This window comes from Lepisma saccharinum, chromosome 17, assembly GCF_977018435.1.
Source record: "Lepisma saccharinum chromosome 17, izLepSacc3.1, whole genome shotgun sequence".
Lineage (NCBI taxonomy): Eukaryota > Metazoa > Arthropoda > Insecta > Zygentoma > Lepismatidae > Lepisma > Lepisma saccharinum.
The window spans coordinates 15,962,796-15,984,955 of NC_139245.1; the positions used below are offsets into that span (position 1 = coordinate 15,962,796).

The 22,160-nt window shown below is 41.8% G+C and overlaps 1 protein-coding gene across 8 annotated transcripts in view; it reads right to left on the reverse strand.

Moving 5' to 3' along the window:
• LOC146001547 (uncharacterized) overlaps nt 1-22,160 on the reverse strand; it is a 104,929-nt gene that overhangs the window by 30,072 nt on the left and 52,697 nt on the right. For 6 of the 8 annotated variants that reach the window (XM_083138999.1, XM_083139002.1, XM_083139001.1 and 3 more), the window contains one exon: nt 249-4,095. In XM_083138999.1, coding sequence (XP_082995125.1) covers nt 249-4,000 — 3,752 coding nt within the window. In that variant the 5' untranslated portion in view covers nt 4,001-4,095. Of the gene's footprint in view, nt 1-248; nt 4,096-8,930; nt 9,156-20,131; nt 20,377-22,160 lie in introns of those variants that run through there. The other 2 variants (XM_083139004.1, XM_083139006.1) reach the window with 2 other exon arrangements.

Sequence of the window (22,160 nt, forward strand, 5' to 3'; positions counted from 1 at the left end):
CCTCATATTGTTTCTTCAAAAAGTTGAAGTACTCAGGTCTATAATGGACAAAAAAAAAAAAAGATCCACCAGCAGCATCCCACCCCTCTGCGCCAAATGTAAAATATTTTGCACACTCCTGTTCACATAAAGTTGCACATTTTATAAGGCTGGACAGTTGAAGTATGTGCCAATTCATCTGAACAGGAGTATACATACCATATTTGAAAACTACATTATTAAAGTGGAATAATGCTTATTACACTTACCTAAAGTTGCACTTCTTGCATTTGAACATAGTCTTCTTCCCATCTGATGCAGCAAGAGACGGTGCAGAAAATCCTTCATCTTGGCTATCTGGTGGCGATGACGTTAGAATTGCAGCATTCTTCATCTCGGCCAGGGCAGCTTTCTTTCTCAGACCGACTTCGTGTTCATAAATCTTGCCTTCATCGTATAGCATCCTGGCCGGCCTCTTTAGCGACTGACGTGGTCTCAGGGTGGACAGCTCAGACAACTGGGATTCGTGTCTTTCTCCAGGATATGGCGGCGGGGGTGGATATTGGTACGGATCCTGGAGGGACATTCCCATCACTTCTCCACCGGAGAGGAAATCTCTGCTTGAAGGTACCACAACGCTCCTTTGCTGCAGACGCTCTTGCAGAAGAGAACTAGTGTACTCTATACTCGGAGGAGACGTGTACATTGCTATTGACGGCATGGAAACTGTATCCGGTGAACAAGTGATGGAAGCCATTCTGCTCCCGAATCTCGAGAAGACGTGTTGAGCTGCTCGTAATGGCGGCGGTGGTCGTAGAGGAACAGGGGCACGCACGTGCGAGGATGGATTGCTTGGAATGGGGTTGGGGGCTCTCGTAAGGCGTGGCGGTAGAGGGAAAGTTGCGATTGGAGTGCTGCACGTCACTTGTGATGATGAAACAATTGAAGGTGACGAGGTAGCAGACGATACATTCAACTGTATGCAGTCTGCTTCTTGACTAGTAACCGGAGAAGGTGAACTTGACTTTTTCTCACTTTCATTGTTGTTCTCGGATTTAGAAGCTCCGCCATCGGCGTCGTGCACTTGCATCACTGTAAGGTACTTACCATACTTGGAATAGTTTCTTCGACCAGTTTCATCAGTCATAAGCACGCGTGCCTTCAAGTGGCCCGAATCTCTTACAGATTTTATCTTGATATGTTTGGTTATGTCCCATCTCCAATTGGAACGATATGCACACAAGGAACATTCGAAAGGTTTCTTGTTCAGGTGGCCAACAATGTGGACATGAAAGCGAGAAGCTGTCGTAGCCCAAAAAGGACAATCGGGACATTTGTACACTTTCTTCATCGATGATGGACCCTTTGCTTCAACTTCGATGTCCTGCTCTGCTTCAGATTTACCCGTAACAGCTCCAATGCCTGGACTAGTTTCAACCCCAACAAGACTACTGTCACTTGGTGATTTGCTTCTAACAGAATTATCTTGACTCTCATCTTCTATCGATAGTTCAGAATTTATGTCATCTGGGATTTCCGAATCTGCTTTCCGTGATTGATTCAAGATTTCATTATCATTTTCCACTTCTGTATCCATCTGTGCACAGCTGTTCCACACAAACACTTTATTTTCCATTGGGTGTGGCTCCCGTTTCTCTCTCGCTTCGTCACTTAAAGTTTCGTCGGCCACAGAACTCTCCTCTTTGGGTGTCTGCTCATCTGTTGAAGTTTTATCCAGGTCACTCACGTCATTCAGAGAACTTGAAAGTACATCTGCTTCACATTTCCTTTGCATTTTCTCGCAAGTTTGTAAATGGACAACGAGATCGGCGCTTGTCTTGCATCGTTGCCTGCAATATGGACATCTAGTGGAGGAAAGAGTCTTACTGTTGATATTTCGAGAAACATTCCTGTGAAATTTCTGATGCCTAACCAGTTCCGAAAGACATTTAGATTCATGCCCACATTCACAGCATACTAAATTAGAGCTGTCAGTCTTAACTAACTTCTCCTTCAACCTATCGAAGAATGAGGCGTTCTTTTTCTTAAAAGCCAACCCACCACGAGTTTTTACCTTACCACTTTTGGCTTCTGTTACATCTTCTTTCGGGGCAATCTTTGGCTCGTTCTCATTGACAGTGGAGTCTTTGCCAACTGGTTTGTCGTCGTCTTTTCCAAGTTCAGAACTTAGATTGAAAGCGTCTGAGGCTCCGATGAGCGAGGCGAAATCTTTCAATGAACTGTTTCTGGATCTTGCACAGATTTCCTTCATAGCTGCTTCGCTTATAATAGGTGATGGTTGTGCATTATCTTTATTCTCTGCCTGCGATGTCAGAGAGGACCTTCTTCGAACGTGAGGGATCTTCAAAATTGGCAGTGTGTTCTTCCCTTCGGAAACGTTCTGAATAGGAATCAGGTTTGGCACGGGTCTGGGAAACTTCTTGGGCTTTATTGGAGAAGGGTGGACTATCCCGTGAGCTTTACTTTCATGTCTCAGAATATCAGTCTCCCACGCAGCTTTGTAGTTGCAGAAATTGCACTTCAAGTTTTTGATGTACACGTTTCCGTTCTTGTGTATGATATCATCAGGATGTATAAAGTCGCTTTGGAAATTGTGCCTCTCGTGCTGCTCTTGGAAACTGCTTGCTTTCGTTACCTTCATCTTCTTGAATGTCATTTTGATTTTTGGTGTCTTCTTGTCGTTAACTGCCACGGGCTTTCCTTTCTCAGAATTTTCCGCTGAACTACTCAGTTCAAAATTAGAGACTTCAAAGCTTGGATTATCAGGTTCCCCACAATTCTCTCTTTCCATGCGCAGCAATTCCATCTCTTCTCTATCGATATCACCTCCGTTTGTGTCGCTGGCTCCAACCTTATTCCTCTTTTTCTTTGTTTTGTTTGGGGAAGCATGGTGATTCTGGATGTGAACCGTAAGCGACTGTTTGATATCAGCAGTGAAGTTGCACATGGTGCATCTGTACGTACCATCGCCAGTGTGGTTCTTGTAATGTCGATCTAGGTTCCACTTGTAAGGAGTCCTGAAATCACACATATCACATTTAATCATTGGCATGGAGTGATACTTCACATGCTTCGTGTACCGAGCTTTCATGTGGGTTACATAATTGCATTTGCTGCAACGGAAGAACTTTTTCTTCAAATGTGCAATATGCTCGTGCCTCTGGACAAGTATTTTGCTTCGACTCGTAAAGTAGCACACGGAACACTTGAACTCGTTGGAATCCCTTAACAGTAGCGACTTTATGGTGTGAGGAACTGGTACCTTTTTGACAACATATTGTGGTGACTTATCTTCAGTATCTTTGGCAGTATCAGTCTCATTGTTATTCTTAACAGCAGGTGCTTCTTTCTTAGCAATTATGCTGTGCACTGGTACAAGGGGAGGTGGAGCATCCTTAACCTTAACTTCCACATGTTTGTCTTCGATTGTCGTTTCCGGTTGTGACTTCACACGCTTCACTCTTCTCCCAATTGGCTTTCCCGAGCTCAATTTCCCGGTTAAACAATGCACGGGCTTATGGATGACTCTTCTGGCTCTCGGTTTGGGAACCTTTGTGTTTTTCGACAGGTGCACCATGTGAACGTGGCGCTGCAGTTTTTGACTGTGCTTAGAGGCATACAAACAATGCGGGCATTCATACACCCTAATCTTTTCACTGTGGACATCCTTTAAGTGATACAAATAATGACGTGGGTTTTGTGTATGGTAATCGCAACGGTTGCACGCGTAGTTTCTCTTAACTTTACACTGTGGTAGATTTTCCTCTTTTAAAATAACGTCAGCATTCTCCTTAAATATTGTCTCAGCTGGTTTTTCTGATTCACTAGTAACACCTATTTGTTCACCACAATCCTTTCGCGTTATAACCTCTTCTTTATCAGTGTTGCATTCTTCATCGCTTTTTTCTTCTGTTTTGATCTCCGCGAGTAGTGGCGGAGAATCGTTCACTTTTGTATCTTTGGAAGATCTCCTGACAAGTCTTTTACCCGCTGAGGACATCCTTGTTTGATGAAAGTGTTTCCTTACATAAATAACCTTTGGTATGAAATGGAATAACTGCTACAGAAATGCTTCTGGGTTCTTGGGCTTGACACCTGCAAAAGAAAAAATATCGTGTTACCATGTTATTTGAAGGTGTACAGTTAGGATAAATGGAGCTTTGTTGTGGAATTATTGCAATACACACTGATATTCTACAATTTATACCCTTACTGAAAGAACATATTGTACTATATTATCCCTTGACTTCTACCGTTATTTGGGTTATCTTTCAGGTAGATATCGAAAGAAATTGCGTGCGTGTTTTAATTAATGATTCCACAACAACGTTAAATACTTAAAATACATATCTTGAGACAAACTTGTACCATTGTCATATATAATACAGAGATAAATAACAAAAAGGGGTTCAATTTTCAATAACACAATAACCTCGGGTAATTGCCAATAGTCCTAGTTTTTCATTGGATTTAATGTAGTGTTCTTAAAGAAATTCTCAAACACATACATGTACAAAAATGGCATGGAAACTGATTTATTGAGAATCAGATTTATTTCTTATTTACATGTAGTATGCTACAAGAGGTTTTCTCACGTCCGTATATTGATTAACGTTTTCCTCGATTATGGGCTATGTAGTTTTTTCCCTGCCAAAAGTGGAAAGTTGTATCCATTTGATAATATCTAAACTTTCAATATTAGTCCCCTTTACGAACAGATATGCTAATCCAGATTGGATCTACAGTTTAAACCAATGTGTTTTGTTCCTGTATCCGGAAAAGGAAACGATATATTACTAAATGCGGCTTGCAACGGCTCTCATCGACGACACTCTCGAGAATTTCGTAAAGAAGAGGATGACTATAAGCCTTTTTTGAGCAGTCGTTGAGCCAAAGATTAGAGAATGTGACCTCCACTAACCCCACCCTGAGCACCCCAGTGGACCTCAATACAACAACAAACCTTGACAAAATAAACTTTAAATCCAACGTGACAACGAATGTCGCAAGCATTATGTCTCTTACAGTTTACGGCCGAGCTAAATGGGTTTGTTATGAGGTTTTTTTTTTGTTTTAACTCCACTTCATGTCATGTACAGATAGGGTAATCGGGGTACTCGAGCCACTCTGTGCCTCCAGCAGGTATCGAACCCGGGAAACCCTTGATTACAAGGCGACGACGTTACCACGATGCCAAGTTAAATGGTAAACTGTGGTTGACAGTGTCTACAACACTGGTACAGCAAGCGGCAAAAGTAAATTTTCCATCATTATTTTCATTCTTGTTTATTCCGGTACTTCTGTTGTTTTAAGGAATGTAACTCCGTTGACTGAATGATAGTGGAGATGGATACTATTTATTTTGTCGCTGAGTGTACAAGTATAGTCAGTATTGAGAGAGCATGATTTTTATATGTGTTATGTGAATCTTTGCACATCACTCCAAAACTACCAACGTAAACATTTAATTAATTTAAACATTAATTAAAAGTGAAGCTACCCCTTGTGCATTACATCGTGCCATCATGGCACACAGGGAATGTGGATATTGGTTCCCAACACATGATCGGTATTGGCTATGAAGTACGTGATGTGATCATCATCACGATCCGGTCACCTTACCCCGCCCCTTCCTGAGAAACCCATTTATTGGAGGTTGGGTGAGACGTAAAGCCGATTAAATAGTAACATTGTCTGAAAAATTCGCTGAGATCACCCACCCTATGAATCGAATCCGGGTCTCCCACGTGGGAGGTCAGACGCCCTAACTACTGGACCACCGCAGGTCTAATAGTCAATATAACCAACCATACTAGATATCTGAAGTCGGCGAGTCCTGGTCCTGGTTCTTTTAAGGATCTCATTCATCAATTTCATCCTCCTCGTCGCGAATAGCCAAAATTTTCAGAAAAGCGAAGCAATTCTTTTTCAAAAAGCTGTGCCATGAAGACACAATGCGATGGGGGCACACGCATTCTCGACCTCCACCATACTGGGGGTGATGTGATCAGCGCAGCACTTCTCCCTAGGTCAACTCACAGGAGGTTTTGAGGCTGGATGGATGAGCTCCTTTGTGCTAGGATTGTCGGGGGGCAAAATCAAACTTGAGGAATGGAGCATAGTTATTTCCTTAAGAACTTTTAAATATATAATGTGCAGAGTAATTGCGATTTTCTGCGTGGAAATATATAACGAAATATTCAACAAGCCTTGCACAGAGTAATTTTTTGTCACAGTGTTGTCTAGTTTGTCATAAAACGCAGGCAACACTGTCGTGAAAATTCAAAAAAAATTACATTCTAAGAGAAGATCAAGTACTGGCATCTTGCATTGTCCACATCGCAGCAAACATTCCTCTCTGTGCATTCCACGTCTTTTATGGATGATATGCAACTGGAATAACGGAAAAATAAAACCTTTATTGTCGCTGTTTCACTTTAGTTCCACTGCTCATGCATGGTTCACGCTTGCTGCTCAAGTTCCAAGACCTCGTTCCAAACATGGCTCTACGCGCATCACGTAGCCTACCCATATGGATCTGATCACGGCGTCAAGGACACGCCCCGAAGAAATAAAATGGTTACCGCGCACAACAGAACGCCAGTATTATAATTCGAACCTTTTCGTTTGTTGGTTAAGATGGAAATATAACGACCCGTTAGAGGTTAGAGCAAACCGTAAACGCCAGAACGTTGACTGTCGATTGGTACTCGATTGTAGAAAACACAACTATCGATTTCTAGTGCACATGAGTGAAAACCTGGTCTTGTTGAATTGTAGGCATGGCTCAGGACACTCTTTAACAGTGTTTCAGAAATAAAGTTATGCTATGTCGGTTATGCCTATAATTGTGAGTATCACAGAGTATTTAACTAGAAAGGCCTCGCCCGCACTAAAACTGAGAAGAAAAAGAAATGAGCATTGATAAAAAAAAAAAGAAACGTGCCATATCATCCCCTTTACGCTACATCCACCATTACAATTATTCTGGTCGATTTCTTAAAATTTTGCACATAAACAAAAGTATATGTTCAGATAGGCTAATCGGGACTGCTCCTACAATTTAAATTAATAGCCTTACATGTAATTTTCTGTGGTAACGATTACTGAAAGACGCTGTTCTGTGAATTTGAAACCCGGCAAAGACAATGTGTATTTGCTCTTTCATCTATTTATATTCGTGTCTCGTACGCTCAGAAATGACTGATGTACGAAAGCTACAAATGAAATGGATTATGGACAAATGTTTCATTCATCGATGATACGGCCTTTCATTCATGCGGTCTTGTCCCCGCATGCAACGGCTCTGGGGTTCACCCAGCCTCAAATCAATGGGTACCTGGGGACAACCCTGGAGGGTAAAGGCGGCGGGAGCGTTGTGCTGATCACATCACCTCCAAAATGGCAGAGATCGAGAATGTGTGGGGCCCTACCCAGTATTATTGACATTGATCTGGAGATTTGAACCCTGAAAGCTGAATTTGTGCCTTCATGGCACGGTGCTATATTACCGGGGATCTTTACCTTACTTATTTGCACAAGCATGTGAACTCATGAATGCACATCATAGCATTCTCAGATTCTAAGTTTCTCTTCTAGGCATTCATTAGCAAACTTGAATGGTATATCCTTCCATTACTGTCAACAAGAAGTTAGCTTCGAAATTTGATAGACCTCCTTGGCCTTGCTTTGTTTCCATCAAGATAAACAACAACTATAATATGTAATGTATGCATGCATGTACAGTCACCATCAATAAAAATGGGACCCCAGATACTGAAATACAGGATTCTCTTCAATGCGTTGTGTGTGTTGCCCAACTATGCGGAGATGGTAGAACTTCCTATTGAAAAGTTGCTATTGAAGCTGACTCATCGCCGAACATCCGAGTGGTTATCACAGCGCGCTACGACGCCAGGGGTCACGGGTTCGAATCCCGGCCTGAGCAAGGATGTTCTTTGTGAGTGTCCCTTCATCACTCATTATCATCTTCTCGATTAGCCAAAAGTGCAAGAAAAGCGAAGTAAAATAAACGAAATCAATCAATGTATGGAAGCCCCGCGACAGGTTCAGTTTGCAGCAGATTTTATGTATTAATCCGCGCGAGAACGGCGCTCAGAATCTTCCTTGCCAGTCTCGCCTCAACCGTCGAGCTGTTTATGTCGCAGACAGTGATAAAATCGGCAGTATTGCAGCGGAACTATATTCTGCGCGCACCTTTGGGTCTATATATGCGAAACGTTGCTGCAAACTTAACCTGTCGCGGGGCTAGCTTGTAACTATTGTTCACCTTTATGAAAGAAAAAAAAACAATCCAAGGAGGATTCAGAGTTTCTTTTCTAGGCATTAATTCGCAAACTTGAAACTGCATTTGTGGCACTGACAAACCTTCTTAACTGAGGTTGATTCGCTACAGTTCATCTAATTCACCCCTTCCCTAAAAGTTATTTTCCTGTTCACTTTCCTATTTTCTTGTACCTGCGCCTCAAAAAGACCGATATGTAATTGAACTTGATTATGCTCTCTCTACTTTCACGGGCTCTGTCCATGTGAGAACGCGGATAGAAACGAAACAAGAACGAATACAAACAAACAAAGAAACAAAAAAGAGGAAAGGAAGTTTGTAGCTGTATATCGTTGAATACTATTCATTTAGCTTTATAAGTATATTCTTCAAGGTCAACACATATTTTACAACTGCACATCTTTTGCGCCCTTCCAAAGAAATTCGTGTTTTCATTTGACCATAGCTACTCAAGAAGAAAAAGGATATGTTCGCTACGCAATAGTTAAAAATACTATAATACACAAGAACAATGCCCAAGCGGAAAACTGGCATTCCTTCTTAAAGCAAGTCAACACAAAAACTTTGGTGATTCTTCCAAGACGTCTGTTGTACGAAAAAGCAAAGCAATAATTATTCAAGTTACCTGTGATCGACGTCCATGCTACAGTGTGAAAAGAGTCTCCCGCAATTTCTACATCCTCCAATGAACCAAAGAGAGAAGTTAAAGGAATTAGCAAAGCCTTCTACTTCCACTCAAACGTTCGCACACCTGAGGCCTTACCGAAGCTGGGCTGTCTGCAGAGTAAAAATAGACGACGCTTCTGAGAGCCAAAAGACCAGTAGACAACGTCTCAACTGAAAGTCGTCCAGGGAATCGGTGGCCCTCTTATACACACAGAAAGTTCTTTTGCTGTAATGGCACGCCGGACGGCGAAGGCTTGCCTGGCTAGCAGCAAGTCAACAGAAGACGTGGCAGTTTCTTCGCCACGTACATACAAGAGAAACTTCCACTTCAACGTAATCTTATCGGTAACGTCTGCCGCCTTCCTTCTTTTCCTTGATCCGAGAGTAAAAAACAAAGAAGTTGCTGCAAGTTCAATTCTCTGGGCGTTCCTTCTCCAGTGCGACATATTGGAACTGGAGATCGTTCATAACATTATCGCTACTGATTTGCAAGCGCATACACATACTATCGACGATTTCTCCGATATTCTGAATTTTCTTCTCATCAACATGTAGAACTGAACTGAAGAAATGGTTATTTAATTGACCCGCCAATTTCTGTTTTCTATTCAGAGAAGCAAAGTATTTGCAAATCATTTGCTTTGGCATTTCATCTATTATGACAGAGAATACGGGGGTTTCCAGGTTTCTTGCTATTATTTAACTCATCTCTTCTTTCGCTTTTTAAGATATTTATAATATTATTGACATTGATCTGGCGATTTGAACCCTGAAAGCTGAATTTGTGTTTAACTTCTATTTATGTACAGAAAGGTTCATCGAGACTGGACCTACAGTTTGAAGTGAGATCTGAACCACTACCTTCACCAGGTATCGAACCAGGGACCCCCTGAATACAAGATGACAACGTTTAGCACTGAAAGATTGTCCTCTTCGACAATCACTAGGAAGCCTTTTTGACCCAGCATTCCTAAAAAAAGAATGTTAAATGGAGGAAAAGATGGGAAAATATAGACAGACTACACAATAACGAAAACGTGCCCCTCCTTACGGAAATCCTGGGCACGCCAGTGATAACAATCACCACTATTACGCCTTGTGCAAAGATTGAAAGTTGATGTTAGCCATCTCCAAGAAACGAACACGATATGAAACAACTACAACACGGTATATGTCGCTCATCGATAGTGAAACTGCTCACATGTGTGGTAAAGGGATACTGGCAACACGATCGCTGATCTAACCATTTACTATTACCAACTTCCTTCTTTTTTTGTAGGTTGTGCATCCTCGTTCTCGCATGAACAGTGCCACAGGACATCCTGCTTCCCTTACCAAACCTCTTCTAGACGCTTTACGGCGAGTCAATTGCTTTGTTGCCAAGCACTAATTGATACACTTGCAGATGCTGAAACAACTGTGAGCATATTTAGAAACAGGCCACTTATGTCCTGTCATCCAGAAGCGGTAGAAAACAAGATGCTAATAGATTATCATGGGGGTCGTCAGAAATATTGTAGGGGGGAATTAGAATGCCGATAAACTTGAATAATAGTAAAAGTAACAATACAACAGTAACTATTGTAAACCTATCTTGTTCTAAATTTATAATATTATATTTTTATACTTGGAAAGACTTTTCTAATATATCCACCATATAAGTGGGTCCAGCATAACTATTTTTCATTATTCTTTACAATTCGTAAATACAGTGTACTGAAACGCATATACATTAATCTCGTTCACCTGGTTTCTGTATTTTACACTCACTTTTTTTTTTTTCAATCTAACACAATTTTTACTTTTGTTATTCTGTTCGAATACTAAATGAGGCCTCCCCGATGGCGCAGTGGTAGCGTCGTCGCCTTGTAATCAAGGGGTCCCGGGTTCGATTCCCGGTGGAGGCACATAGTGGTTCGGATCCCACTTTAAACTGTAGGTACAGTCCCGATTAGCCTTACTGTGCATAAAGTGGACTTAAAACAACAAATCAATCGAATCCAATCGAATACTAAATGAACTTCATTTATGTTATTAACTAGAAAGCTTTTTTGTTTTCGTAACTTGAAATAAACGATGCCAATTTCCGGTTCAACCTCACACCCTCGACGACCATGTAAACTATAGACAAGGGCTTACCGAGAGGGTGGGTTTTGCGTTGGGAATTGTGTGTGCTGAAATAAAAATATACACAAACACACACACAGTACATCTGAAAACGATGATCCTGTGAAAGTCCTTCCCCATACCTTCTGGACACAGCCTTCACTATATATGAAAACGATAACGATATGAAGAATGAGTCTCCCACTTACTGTGGCAAGGCACTTTTTCTTGCTTACTTTGCATGCAGAAACTAATCGGGACTGGAATTTCAGTTTAAACCTTAAGCGAAACACTGTGTCGCGACGAAGTAACAATGTTAACCTCTAGCCTATCGAAGAAACCAGAAAGTTACTGACACATAATTATACCGATTATAGTTTCACAAGACTGGATGATATGCAGTATGAAAATAAGGTTTTTCATTTTATCATCGTTATATGGGTGCACGCAGGAAGTGTGGAAAGAAGCACGACTCATTCCACACGAGGATGGGTTGGGTGAACGCCAGACCGTCTTTATCACTGGACCATTACATCTCCCAAATATGGCGACCATTCAGCTACTGAATGTGAGGAAAGTTAATAAACGAAACGACGTTTGCTATAAAGAGGATCATGATGACTGCCAATGGGTCCACGGATGACTATTGACAAGTATTACAAATGTTGCACAAAAAGTACAATTGCAAATTGTGATACAGTTCGCTACCCGGTGGACGTACACAGTGGTTCGAATCCCATTTTAAATTGTCGGTTCAGTCCAAAATAGCCTTTCTGTGCATGAGGTGGACTTTAAAAAAAAAAACAAGGTCGTGATACAGACACTCCCAGCATGTCCCTAACACCTCCCCCACTAATTTCCTGTATTTTGGCATTCAATTTACCGTCACAGCCACCTAAAAATGGCCTTACATCCCCAAATGGGAAATTCTGTATAAATCCTTCCCGCAGAATAGAAATGAAATGGAGCACGAAAATAGTATTGCCAGTAGTCTGTCGGCTCACAATTTTGTACTATATTGTGGCAACAGTCCTTACCTCCCTCGCCGCCCGCGCACACATAATCCTATACTTCTGACAGCGCACAAAGAAGTTTATCCCAGACAAATTACTTGCTTGTTACTAAATTAATGTTATTTGTGAAATTTACTTTTAAGCCCATTTTATGCTCTAATAGGCTAATCAGGGCCAGCCAACAGTTGAAACTTCCGCGAAGTTGGGAACTACTGTACACTTCTACAATCTTTCGAAAAAAGAGTGTGGCCCCTGACGCAATCCTGTACGCGCTTTTTTCTTCCCAAAAAATGAAACTGGGTTGGCAATGCCGACGCATCTCAAGCAGCATCTGATTCTACGCTCTCGAAAGAAATAAACACCTGACACAACTCTCCTAGAGAACGCTGCCGAACGCAGTGGTGGAAATGGAGAGACATAAATATTCCATAAGCCGGCCTCCGTGGCGGAGTGGTTAGCACAGCGCGCTACGACGGCACGGGTCCCGAGATGGAATCCCGGCCTGGGCATGGGTGTTGTGAGTGTCTCTTCATCAATTTCATCACGTCACCATTCATCCTCATCTTCGCGATTAGCCCAAAGTGGCATAAAAGCGAAGTAAAATCAAATCAATCAATCAATATGCGATAAGTAAACACTTTGCCAATAATGTTTGGTTCTAGCTTAAAACTATAGTAATAAACACCCCTATAATGGCAAAATCAGCAACTCATTGTAATGTGTAGAAATACGAACCACTGCCCCATTCCTCACAAACACGAAACACACGTGAATACATGTATACATGCACAATGACCAGGCACGTAGCATCCTTAACATCACCGTGCGAGTACAGTAGGAATAAAGTTTATGTTGTACAATAAACCATAAATGATTATTTACTTCAGCTCTTAGTTACTTAGGCCTCCCAGATGGCGTAGTGGTACCGTCGTCGCCTTGTAATCAAGGAGTCCCGGGTTCGATACCGGGTGGAGGCACTTTAAACTCTAGGTCCAGTTCCGATTAACCTTACTATGCATAAAGTGGACTTAAAACATCAACTCAATCAATCTTAGTTACTTGTTCACGATGGGTGGGGGGGAGGCGAACACCTTGGACAGTCTAAATGCGTATTTCCTCAAGGACTTACTTGACGTAAAAAAAAGGTAAAGTTCTCCCCTCTACTTAGCACCACGCCATGAAGGCGTATAGGGGGTGTGGGGGTAACGCCCCACACTTTCTTGATCCGGTCGTGAGTGGGGGTGATGTGATCAGCACCACGCCCCTGACCGCCTTTACCGCCCAGGGTTTCCCCCAGGTACCCATGTCATTCGACGCTCGGTGGGCACCGGGGCCGCTTCCAAAGTTAGAAAAGTTCCCGGATTGGAACCGGCCGGGGATAGAACCCGGGACCTTTGGCATGGTAGTCAGACGAGTTACCGACTGATACATACGAATACGTATACAAAATTCTAATGATATAATATGTGGGAATCTGTGGAGCAACGCCGCGCATAAAGGTAGAGAAGAGGAGAAAGTGAGTAGGCAGAGCGAAGAAGTACGCGATGCTTCTGACATAGTTAACTCTTCATGCAATACAATCACTTCCACTCTCACACGTTCATTGGTCTAGCCCTCTCGAGACTTGTTTTCGTTCGCTCGTCCCAGAGATTCGTGGGATAGAGTATAGTTGTTCTGGGAATGAACAATTTAAGGTAATTCATCACCTACTTCGGGCGGTGTCCTCACAAACTAACCTTCTGTATAAGTAATGATGTTGACGAGGATGACAGGGTAGCGAAGTGAGTTCGATTGTCCGTCTACCCCCTGTTTCTCGGAAGGTTCAAACGAAATAATACAACGCTTGTTAGAGCTAGCTGACGAACTGCTAAGTATAAATCATGACAAATATACAAAACGTCGCCAACTAACTCATTTTTTAGTTGGTTCCATCCAATTTATTTACTCAACATCGTCATGAAGAACAATAAACCTCGTTGTTACAAACAAGTAGCCTTAGGTGGACAAGCGCGTTGAGTGGTCGACTCACGATTTCGCCATCGAAGATTCCGAGATCGAGCCTTCGTCTGGGTATAGGTGTTCCTTTGTGAGTGTTCTCACATTTAATGCATTCATCATTCATCCCTATCATCACGATTAGCTAAAGCAGAGGAGAGCCGTCAAAATAACAAAAAAAAATCAACACATAATTAGCTGTAGAACTTCACTTTGCTGCTGTGCATTATTTGTTACTATCACTAACGCTCTATTCTAACACGAATAAAACGCACAAAAGTTAATCACCCGTGGCGGAGTGGTTAGTACAGCGCACTACGACGTCAAGGGTCCCGGGTTCGAATCCCGACCTGGACATGGGTGTTTGTGAGTGCCTTCATCAATTTCATTGTATCATCACCCATCTTCGCGATTAGCCAAAGGTATCAGAAAAGCAAAGTAAAATAAACCAAATCATTGGAGTGTTTTCTACATCATTGTAACTAGAGGGGTGATTTCCCCCATCCCCCTTCAAATACCACCCTGAATTTAACCTGATAAAAGCTTCGTACGCGAAGCTGAAACATTGCTAAATAAAACGTTTATGCTTGTCTTTTTGTATGGAAAAATAAAATATTAATAGTTCTAGAACTTCTCTAAATCCTTTCTGGAGAGAGCGCCATTCTGAAAACATCTTTGGCACTGGCGCATGCCTTTATCTTCCTATATACCCTAAGTATCAATGACCTTACTATGTCCGACTCTCATGATATGTGAGAATGGATGACTTACTGATAAGACGTCTGAATCAACACCATATAGTGCAAGACTCGCTGACGAGAAACAACAAGCTGAAGAGCGGCATTGCAAAGAATCAATGGAGTTCTTTATCCTGGCTTTCAACGATATATTCCATAGTCGACTTTCAAAAGAGGAAAAATGAGAGCGAAGCAACTCGTGTCTCCTCCTGCGCACCATGTACTTTTCTTGCCATATGTTGTCCCAGAAACACCGCTGACTGAATACTTCCATATATTTCCTTGGAAACTTGCGGCCTGCGGGCCTTCGTTGTCCTCATATTCCATCTGTAATTCCTTTAATCTACATCGTTATATACACTTGCAGGCAAGCAACCAATCCGCATTACCTGCTTCTTCTGAACATAGTGCGTAGCCTATGTTCATGGTAGATATCCACGTACCTATATATTTCTATTTCGGTTATTTTACATCGCTTAGGATGAACTGGTGAAATGGGCGATAGACAAACACAGTGTTAAATCCGTGCTTTACCCAAGCTTCGAACTTGAAACCTCATGTTACGCTGACTAGTCCGCTGCGGAGGTCGGTAACCTAAAGAAGCTCGCTAGAAATAAACGAACTCCCATGCTTTACAATAAACAACAAATAATTACCTACTTTGTGATCTTAGCTACTCTTTCAGGGGGATAAAACCCTTGGACCGTCTAAATACGTCTATCTCAAAGGAACTTATTTGTTCGTAAATAAATTAAGAAAAGTTCTAATGATACAATAGCCGCCTAAAGGAGTGATCAATTTAAAGCAATTCATCACCTACTACAATGACAGCCCAATAACCATTCGCTTTGTCAACTTCCAATTCTGTTACAGCACCGGAAGATCCCAGGTGTAAATACCCGAATGTCGATTCTGCGCCAGCGTTGCATCATCAACCTGTTGGATCAATACCATCAAAAGAGGCAGCATTCATTCCAGTGTTCTTGGGCACGGAACGCATTGGTAAGAAATAAGTGTGAAAGGAACCATCAGCGACCATTGGCTAACATCGTAGGCCGAAGCATAAAAATAGCCAACCACCACGTCGCATTCTAGAAAACATGTCTTCATTTATGCCCACTCCTAAGATCTGTCACAGAACCTGTTGCCAGAGGACTGCAATGGAAACTGCAGCATTTGACGAGGCGAAACGAGCAACCCACTTCATAAATTTGCTATTTACAGAATGTTGTTATGAAAATCACTAACTTTGATAACTGCTTGACTGAATTTTTAGTGTAAATCACAAAGCTTTCCTTCTCCAATGGAAATTTCCCATATATTCCTCACTATTTTCATAAATCTTTCGCACATCGCCGCACTTTATTTTCAGATTTTAAGAAATGCAGTTAATTTAAGTTTCTGAGTAATTACAAGATGCAATACTCTATGCATCAGTGGCACAATACACATCAGATTCCAGGCATTAAAACAATATCCGGAGAGTGACCTTCCCTAAGTTTTAAATCTGCTTTTAATTCATCATTATTTTAAAAAGTGAAACACTCCTGGATCAGCGTGGTCATTTGCACATTTTCCTAAAACAAAACTATTTGAAGTTGTACTACACAATTCGTTAATCATTGCATATGATTAACACAGATGCCGATCGTGAGGTTTTGGAGTAAGTTCAAACACTGATGCTTTTACGGAGGACCTCACCAAGAAGAATGCACCGAAGAAATGCAGCCGAAATTTCAAATTTATTTGGATTTATTAGTTGGTGTTTTCATAAATGTACCCAATACGAACTAAAATCTGTTGCAGAGAAAGAAAGGTTGCAATGTCTCAAATTCAGTACTGGAGGGCTGTCATGACCCCGAACAATATCGTTGCTTTTACTCCATTATGCACGTTACAGAATTTACATTTTCGATACAGTTTTTCCATTGTTTTAACAGAAAAGTGGGTAAAGGAACTACATCGTCACATTACGTCATTGAATTCCGTAAAAGTAAAATTATTTACATTCCATAGATTTTGTTAACAGCTCTGACATGTTTTTAGAACATTCCTTCGATGTTGCCTCATGGTTTACGCTTTTAACATCCTGTTGGCTACAACAAAGGTTGTTGTGAATGTTTCACCACACAAGAACATGAGCAATAATTTTATCAGTCAAGCCACGGCCAGGGACGTTGGAATTACACATTAAGTACACAACTTCTTCCAGGTCATATTTTTGGTATGATTCATTCGAATCGAAGTAAAATTGTTCCCAAAGTATCTGCGCATAAATTAGAAGTAAATTTGCCAATATTGAGACGATGTGCTATTCGAATAATCATGTACAACATTAATTACATATAATACGAGTCATCTAAGCTCATAATTGGCTAGGAGATAAATAAACAATGAAAGGATTTTTTAAAAAAAATTAACAATAAAATCTTGATAGCTGGTGACACAGACGTTGTAACAAGATGTTATAGAGATCTAATAGAAACCGATATGGATTTTGCATGTGGGCCAAAATAGGGTCACGTGATATGTGTTGAAGGAATCGTTTAGTCGGAACTGAAAACGAGGAAAAACAACACAAATATCCAGGTTCATTTTCTCCTTTAAAAAAAAAAGAACGCCCCCAAATTCTTAGAGAATTGAGTTAGTTTCGGGGTACAAAGTTCGCCAATTCGTTCCGCTCTTTCGGGGTCTTTAATTTTACGACGCTTTTCTACCTCCTGGGTTAATCGAGGCGATGAAGATGAATGATAACTGATAAAATGAACGATAAGACTAACAGAATGATAGTAATGTTCGAACCTGTGACCTTTGGCTTCGTGGCGCACTCTGCATTAACACATTTTAACAGTGGCGTGTCCAAGGAGGGATTGGTAAAGGGGTTCATACCTCCCCCCTTTGGCCCAGTATTTTTAAAAAAATGATGGCACAATGATGACTGCTAAAAATGTATACGTAACCCCTCCCCCCTTTTCGAAAATCCTGGGCACGCCACTGCATTTTAATAATCTGGAAATGTAAAATTCACTAGGCATATATGCGACTTTTGTAAGAATTGGATAATTCTTGTGGAGAACAATAAATGTTCTCGGGCAGGAGTTATTCCGTGCATATCCCTGCATAAGCGACTCTGGGGCTCATTCAGTCTTGGATCAATGGGCACTGAAGGACGACCTTGGAGGGTAGGGAGTTGATCGCCGGGCCGTGATGCTGATCACACCACCTCCACTATGGGCTAGATCCAGAATGTTAGGGAACGTTGCCCTAAAAATCCTCCTTGTGCGTTCATCTCATGGTGCACCGCACAAGACCAACTTTACTTTTACTTGAACGTGGGAAGTGTCAGATTGGTTAACCCACACAAACAGAACAAACGTTTTCTTTTTTGCTTACTGAAGTTTGTTTCGATTGATTGATTGATTTGGTGTTTTAAGTCCACTTTATGCACAGTAAGGCTAATCGGGACTGGACCTACAGTTTAAAGTGGAATCCGAACCACTTGTGCCTCCACCGGGTATCGAACCCGGGACCCCTTGATTACAAGGCAGCGACGATACCACTGCGCCATCGGGGAGGCAAGTTTGTTTCGAGTCCACTTTATGTACAGAGAAACTAATCGGCACCAGTCTTAGAGTTTCAAAAAGGATTCGAACCAAAAAGAGTCGGCCTCCCCGATGGCATAGTGGTAATGTCGTCACCTAGTAATCAAGGGGTCTCGGGTTCGATACCCGGTGGAGGAACATAATGGTTCGGATCCCAATTTAAACTGTAGGTCCAGTCCCGATTAGCCTTTGTGTGCATAAAGACTTCAATTCAATTCCAAATTGTGCATTCGCCTACATACACTCATGAACTTGTAATATGATCTCGGCACTTTGCTAGAATTTTGAAAGGCATGATTTTACCAACGTACCAATACGGAAATCGAACGACCATTGAAGACAATATACATAACTAACAGGTTAAAAGGAGCCCATTTGCCAGCAAATAGATAAAATACTGAAAATCGTATTCCATGTGATATTGCAGCGGCAATAGATAGGTAATAAACATTAGCTTAATCAACAGGAACTTCGCACCATGGCATCTACTTCATGAAAGTTGTGTGGAATACGCTCGCAAGCTGTAACGTCAATTCAGTTCCTATCTCCGCCAGCCATCATCCTGCCTTCTGCCATTTGATGAAGGTCAACGAGAACGGTCACTGTCTTCACTCAAAGTTCCTCCGTTCCCATACGCTACAGCGAGTTCTGTTCATGGTCCGCTTGCTTGGGTCCCCTTCGCGCTCCCGTCCCACCAGAAAACCCCCAACACACACACGCACGGGCAATGGAAACGTCCAGGCAACCGGTTATCGACAGTTGGGGGACTCCTGCATTATTATGTGTGAAAGAGATTATGCTTGAAGACCACATCAACAATTCTCGTAAAGAAGTTTTTACTGCAGCCAAGACACACCTAAATGGGTAATACTATCGCAATAAAGCATTACTTTCAAGCAGATTCTCTTCTTAATGTGGCTTATTTAAAGAGGCACTATAAAAGAGATGGCACGTCCTTACAGATAGTGTGGGTGTTCATTTCTCTTCGCTTCTTTCGAGTGACGACTCTTATCAATGAAAACTTTGCCAAAGTTCCCGAAGCGTTAGTTTGAGTGAACTATGGAGGAGGAAACAATGACCTGTTTTATATACAATATCGCTTTCGTGACTCATCCTATGACATTACGGTTGTTCAAATTAGAAATAAATAAGTCGACAGGGCAGCTATAATACATAAGCAGGCGCTGAACAGTTTCGTTACATGCTTCTGCACCGCTGGAAATAACCTCGACTATCAAAACAATCTACATTTGAAAATACTATTGCAATACCAAAGTTACTTCTAAAAGAAGTTAACTTAAACCTGAAGGTTACCTTATCTTTCAAGGTACATTGACACTAGAACAGGAAGGTCGAGGAGCGAAATGGACGCTGAAACAAAAAAACAAGAAGTGGAATCTAAAAATAACTACGTCAGTTCCTTCGGCTTTGCCTCATTTCCGGCTGAGCTGCGTTCAATACGAGAGATGGGAGGAAAAGGACAAGAAATTGTGACATTCTGGCCTAGAGTGCCGTAAAACGATGACTCAGCGTGCACAGAGAATGTGTCGCACTGTTTTCATAATGCGGCCATGTCGAACGTCACGAGAGGCAATTGCACAACGCCTACCATTGCCCTCGCCTCCCTTTCCTCACACAGCGAAACGTAAAAAAGAAACACGAAAGAAAGCAAACGGAAGCGGAGCAGCAGAGGGTGTGTTTCCCTACCTTCGATAACTCCATCCTGCGGTCCTGAAGGACGAGTAGAGGACGCCATGGCCGTTGCCTTGCCAGGAATGGTGCCAACGATGTGGAGTCAGCCAGCGCGCCTGCTTCCGATGTCTGCACAGCCCGACCTCCAATCCAACAACCTGGCGATCCGACAAGAACTCTTCTTCGTAACGATCTTCGTAGGCTAGAAAGACCGCATGCGGATGACACAACCCTTGCGCTTCCCCACGACGCCCAGCCGATTCAAGCTGTTCTTAGCACTTTCCTGTCCACGCGGCCTTCGAATCCATAATGTTTGTTGGCCATTGCTGCCGCCTGGTACGCTGTGTCTGAAAGAGGCGAAGTGTAGTGCTCAGAAAATACCACAACTCTTTTCTAGCTTGTATTCCTCACTAGTCTGCACGGTCGCCCCAAAACAAATTCAATCTTTAACATACATGAATTCGATCTAGCTCTTTTGTTTTGTTTTACCTCTGAAAGGGCAGGCACACGAACGAGAACGATGAAAGAAAAATCGATAGAAAGTTTTTAAGCCCCTTACGTTCAGAAAGGCTAATCGGAACTGGACCTCCAGTTTAAAGTGAGATCCGAACCACTGTGCTGTTGAGCCTTCACAGGGGATCGAACCCAGAGCCTTTCGATTACAAAATGACAGCGTTACCACTACGACATCATGGAGACTAGAAAGCGAAAGAGCGTTCGTGGCTTCAACAAATGAGCCACTACAGCAGGCGCTTAGAAAACCCAGAGGGTAAAAGTAAACGACAAAAGAAAAATCTCACAGTATCTATTCTTCGGCCTTCTCTCGACGTCACAGTTTCTGAACTCAAGAACCGCGTCAACTAGAGCTATATTTTGACACTCAAATAGTTCTTAACGAGAAACAATGCTAGAAAATAGTTCTAATCCAGTCAAGATAGCAACCACCGCATCACATTTCTAAAGGAACTGGGTTGTGGTATCAGGGTCAATAGACAATAAATGTAGATATTTTACAGCCCTAACGCAATAAATTAACTTGATTCTCTTGTTCTCTGTAAAGGTTTCAGTGTTTGCTGAATTTTAAATATAGTAGCGTGTGTGTTTCTGTTTTCCGTCCTAATTTAACCAGTTTCTCAAGAAGTCTCTTCGTATCTTGGGACAGTGTAATCTGAAGATAAAACATGCGTGACACAGCCGTAGCCACTGGTGTACACAGAGGGGAGGCTGATGGGGCTCCCGAAATTTTGAGAAAATCAAAATTTTCAAATGAAAACAATAAAAATCTCTGAGAAAACCAAAGTGGTGACTGAAACCCCCGCCTTAAAATGACTCCCCATTTTTTTGTCTTTGAGCAGCCTTAAAGATGAAGTTACAATTGGCAATTATGAAATATTTTTATTGTGTATCCCGCCCCTCCTCCTAGAACGCAGCTATGTAATATCCACCTTTACAATTCCAGCCCCTACCGAAAAATATCCTGCGTACGCCAGTGGCAGCAATTACACATTTCTCTTCCCGGGGTGACCCTTGCAGAAGGTGGTGGTCTCCTCCCTGCTTGGGTCAAATGTAATTATCCTAACTTGCACTTGGTTTTTTCAAATTGAAAATTTCAATATTCGAGAGCAAAACGATTATTGCAGCATACAGAGAATCGTTGATATAAGTGACACATGATTTTGATTCGTCTTCAACTTTCGAAAGCCCCCTTCCCCCCATACCGTGTATATCACGTCATCATAAACAAATCGTATGAACTACCTGTTTTTAAGAAGTAAGTATAAACAGAAATTATAGATAGCATTGCGAGCAAAGCAAAGAAGAAACTGGGAATAATATCCATATAAATAGCTTAACCAACACTTTTAAATGGTACCACAACGTTTATTTTCGCGAACTTCTCTTCTCTTTACTTGATACGGTGCCATTAGATGCATTAACACTAGAAGCTTAATTCCAAGCTCCCAATTACCTCATATTAGTTCAGCAAGCAAGCATCTTGAGCTCTTACCAATGTTACAGATCATTTGGTCGGAATGCTCCATGT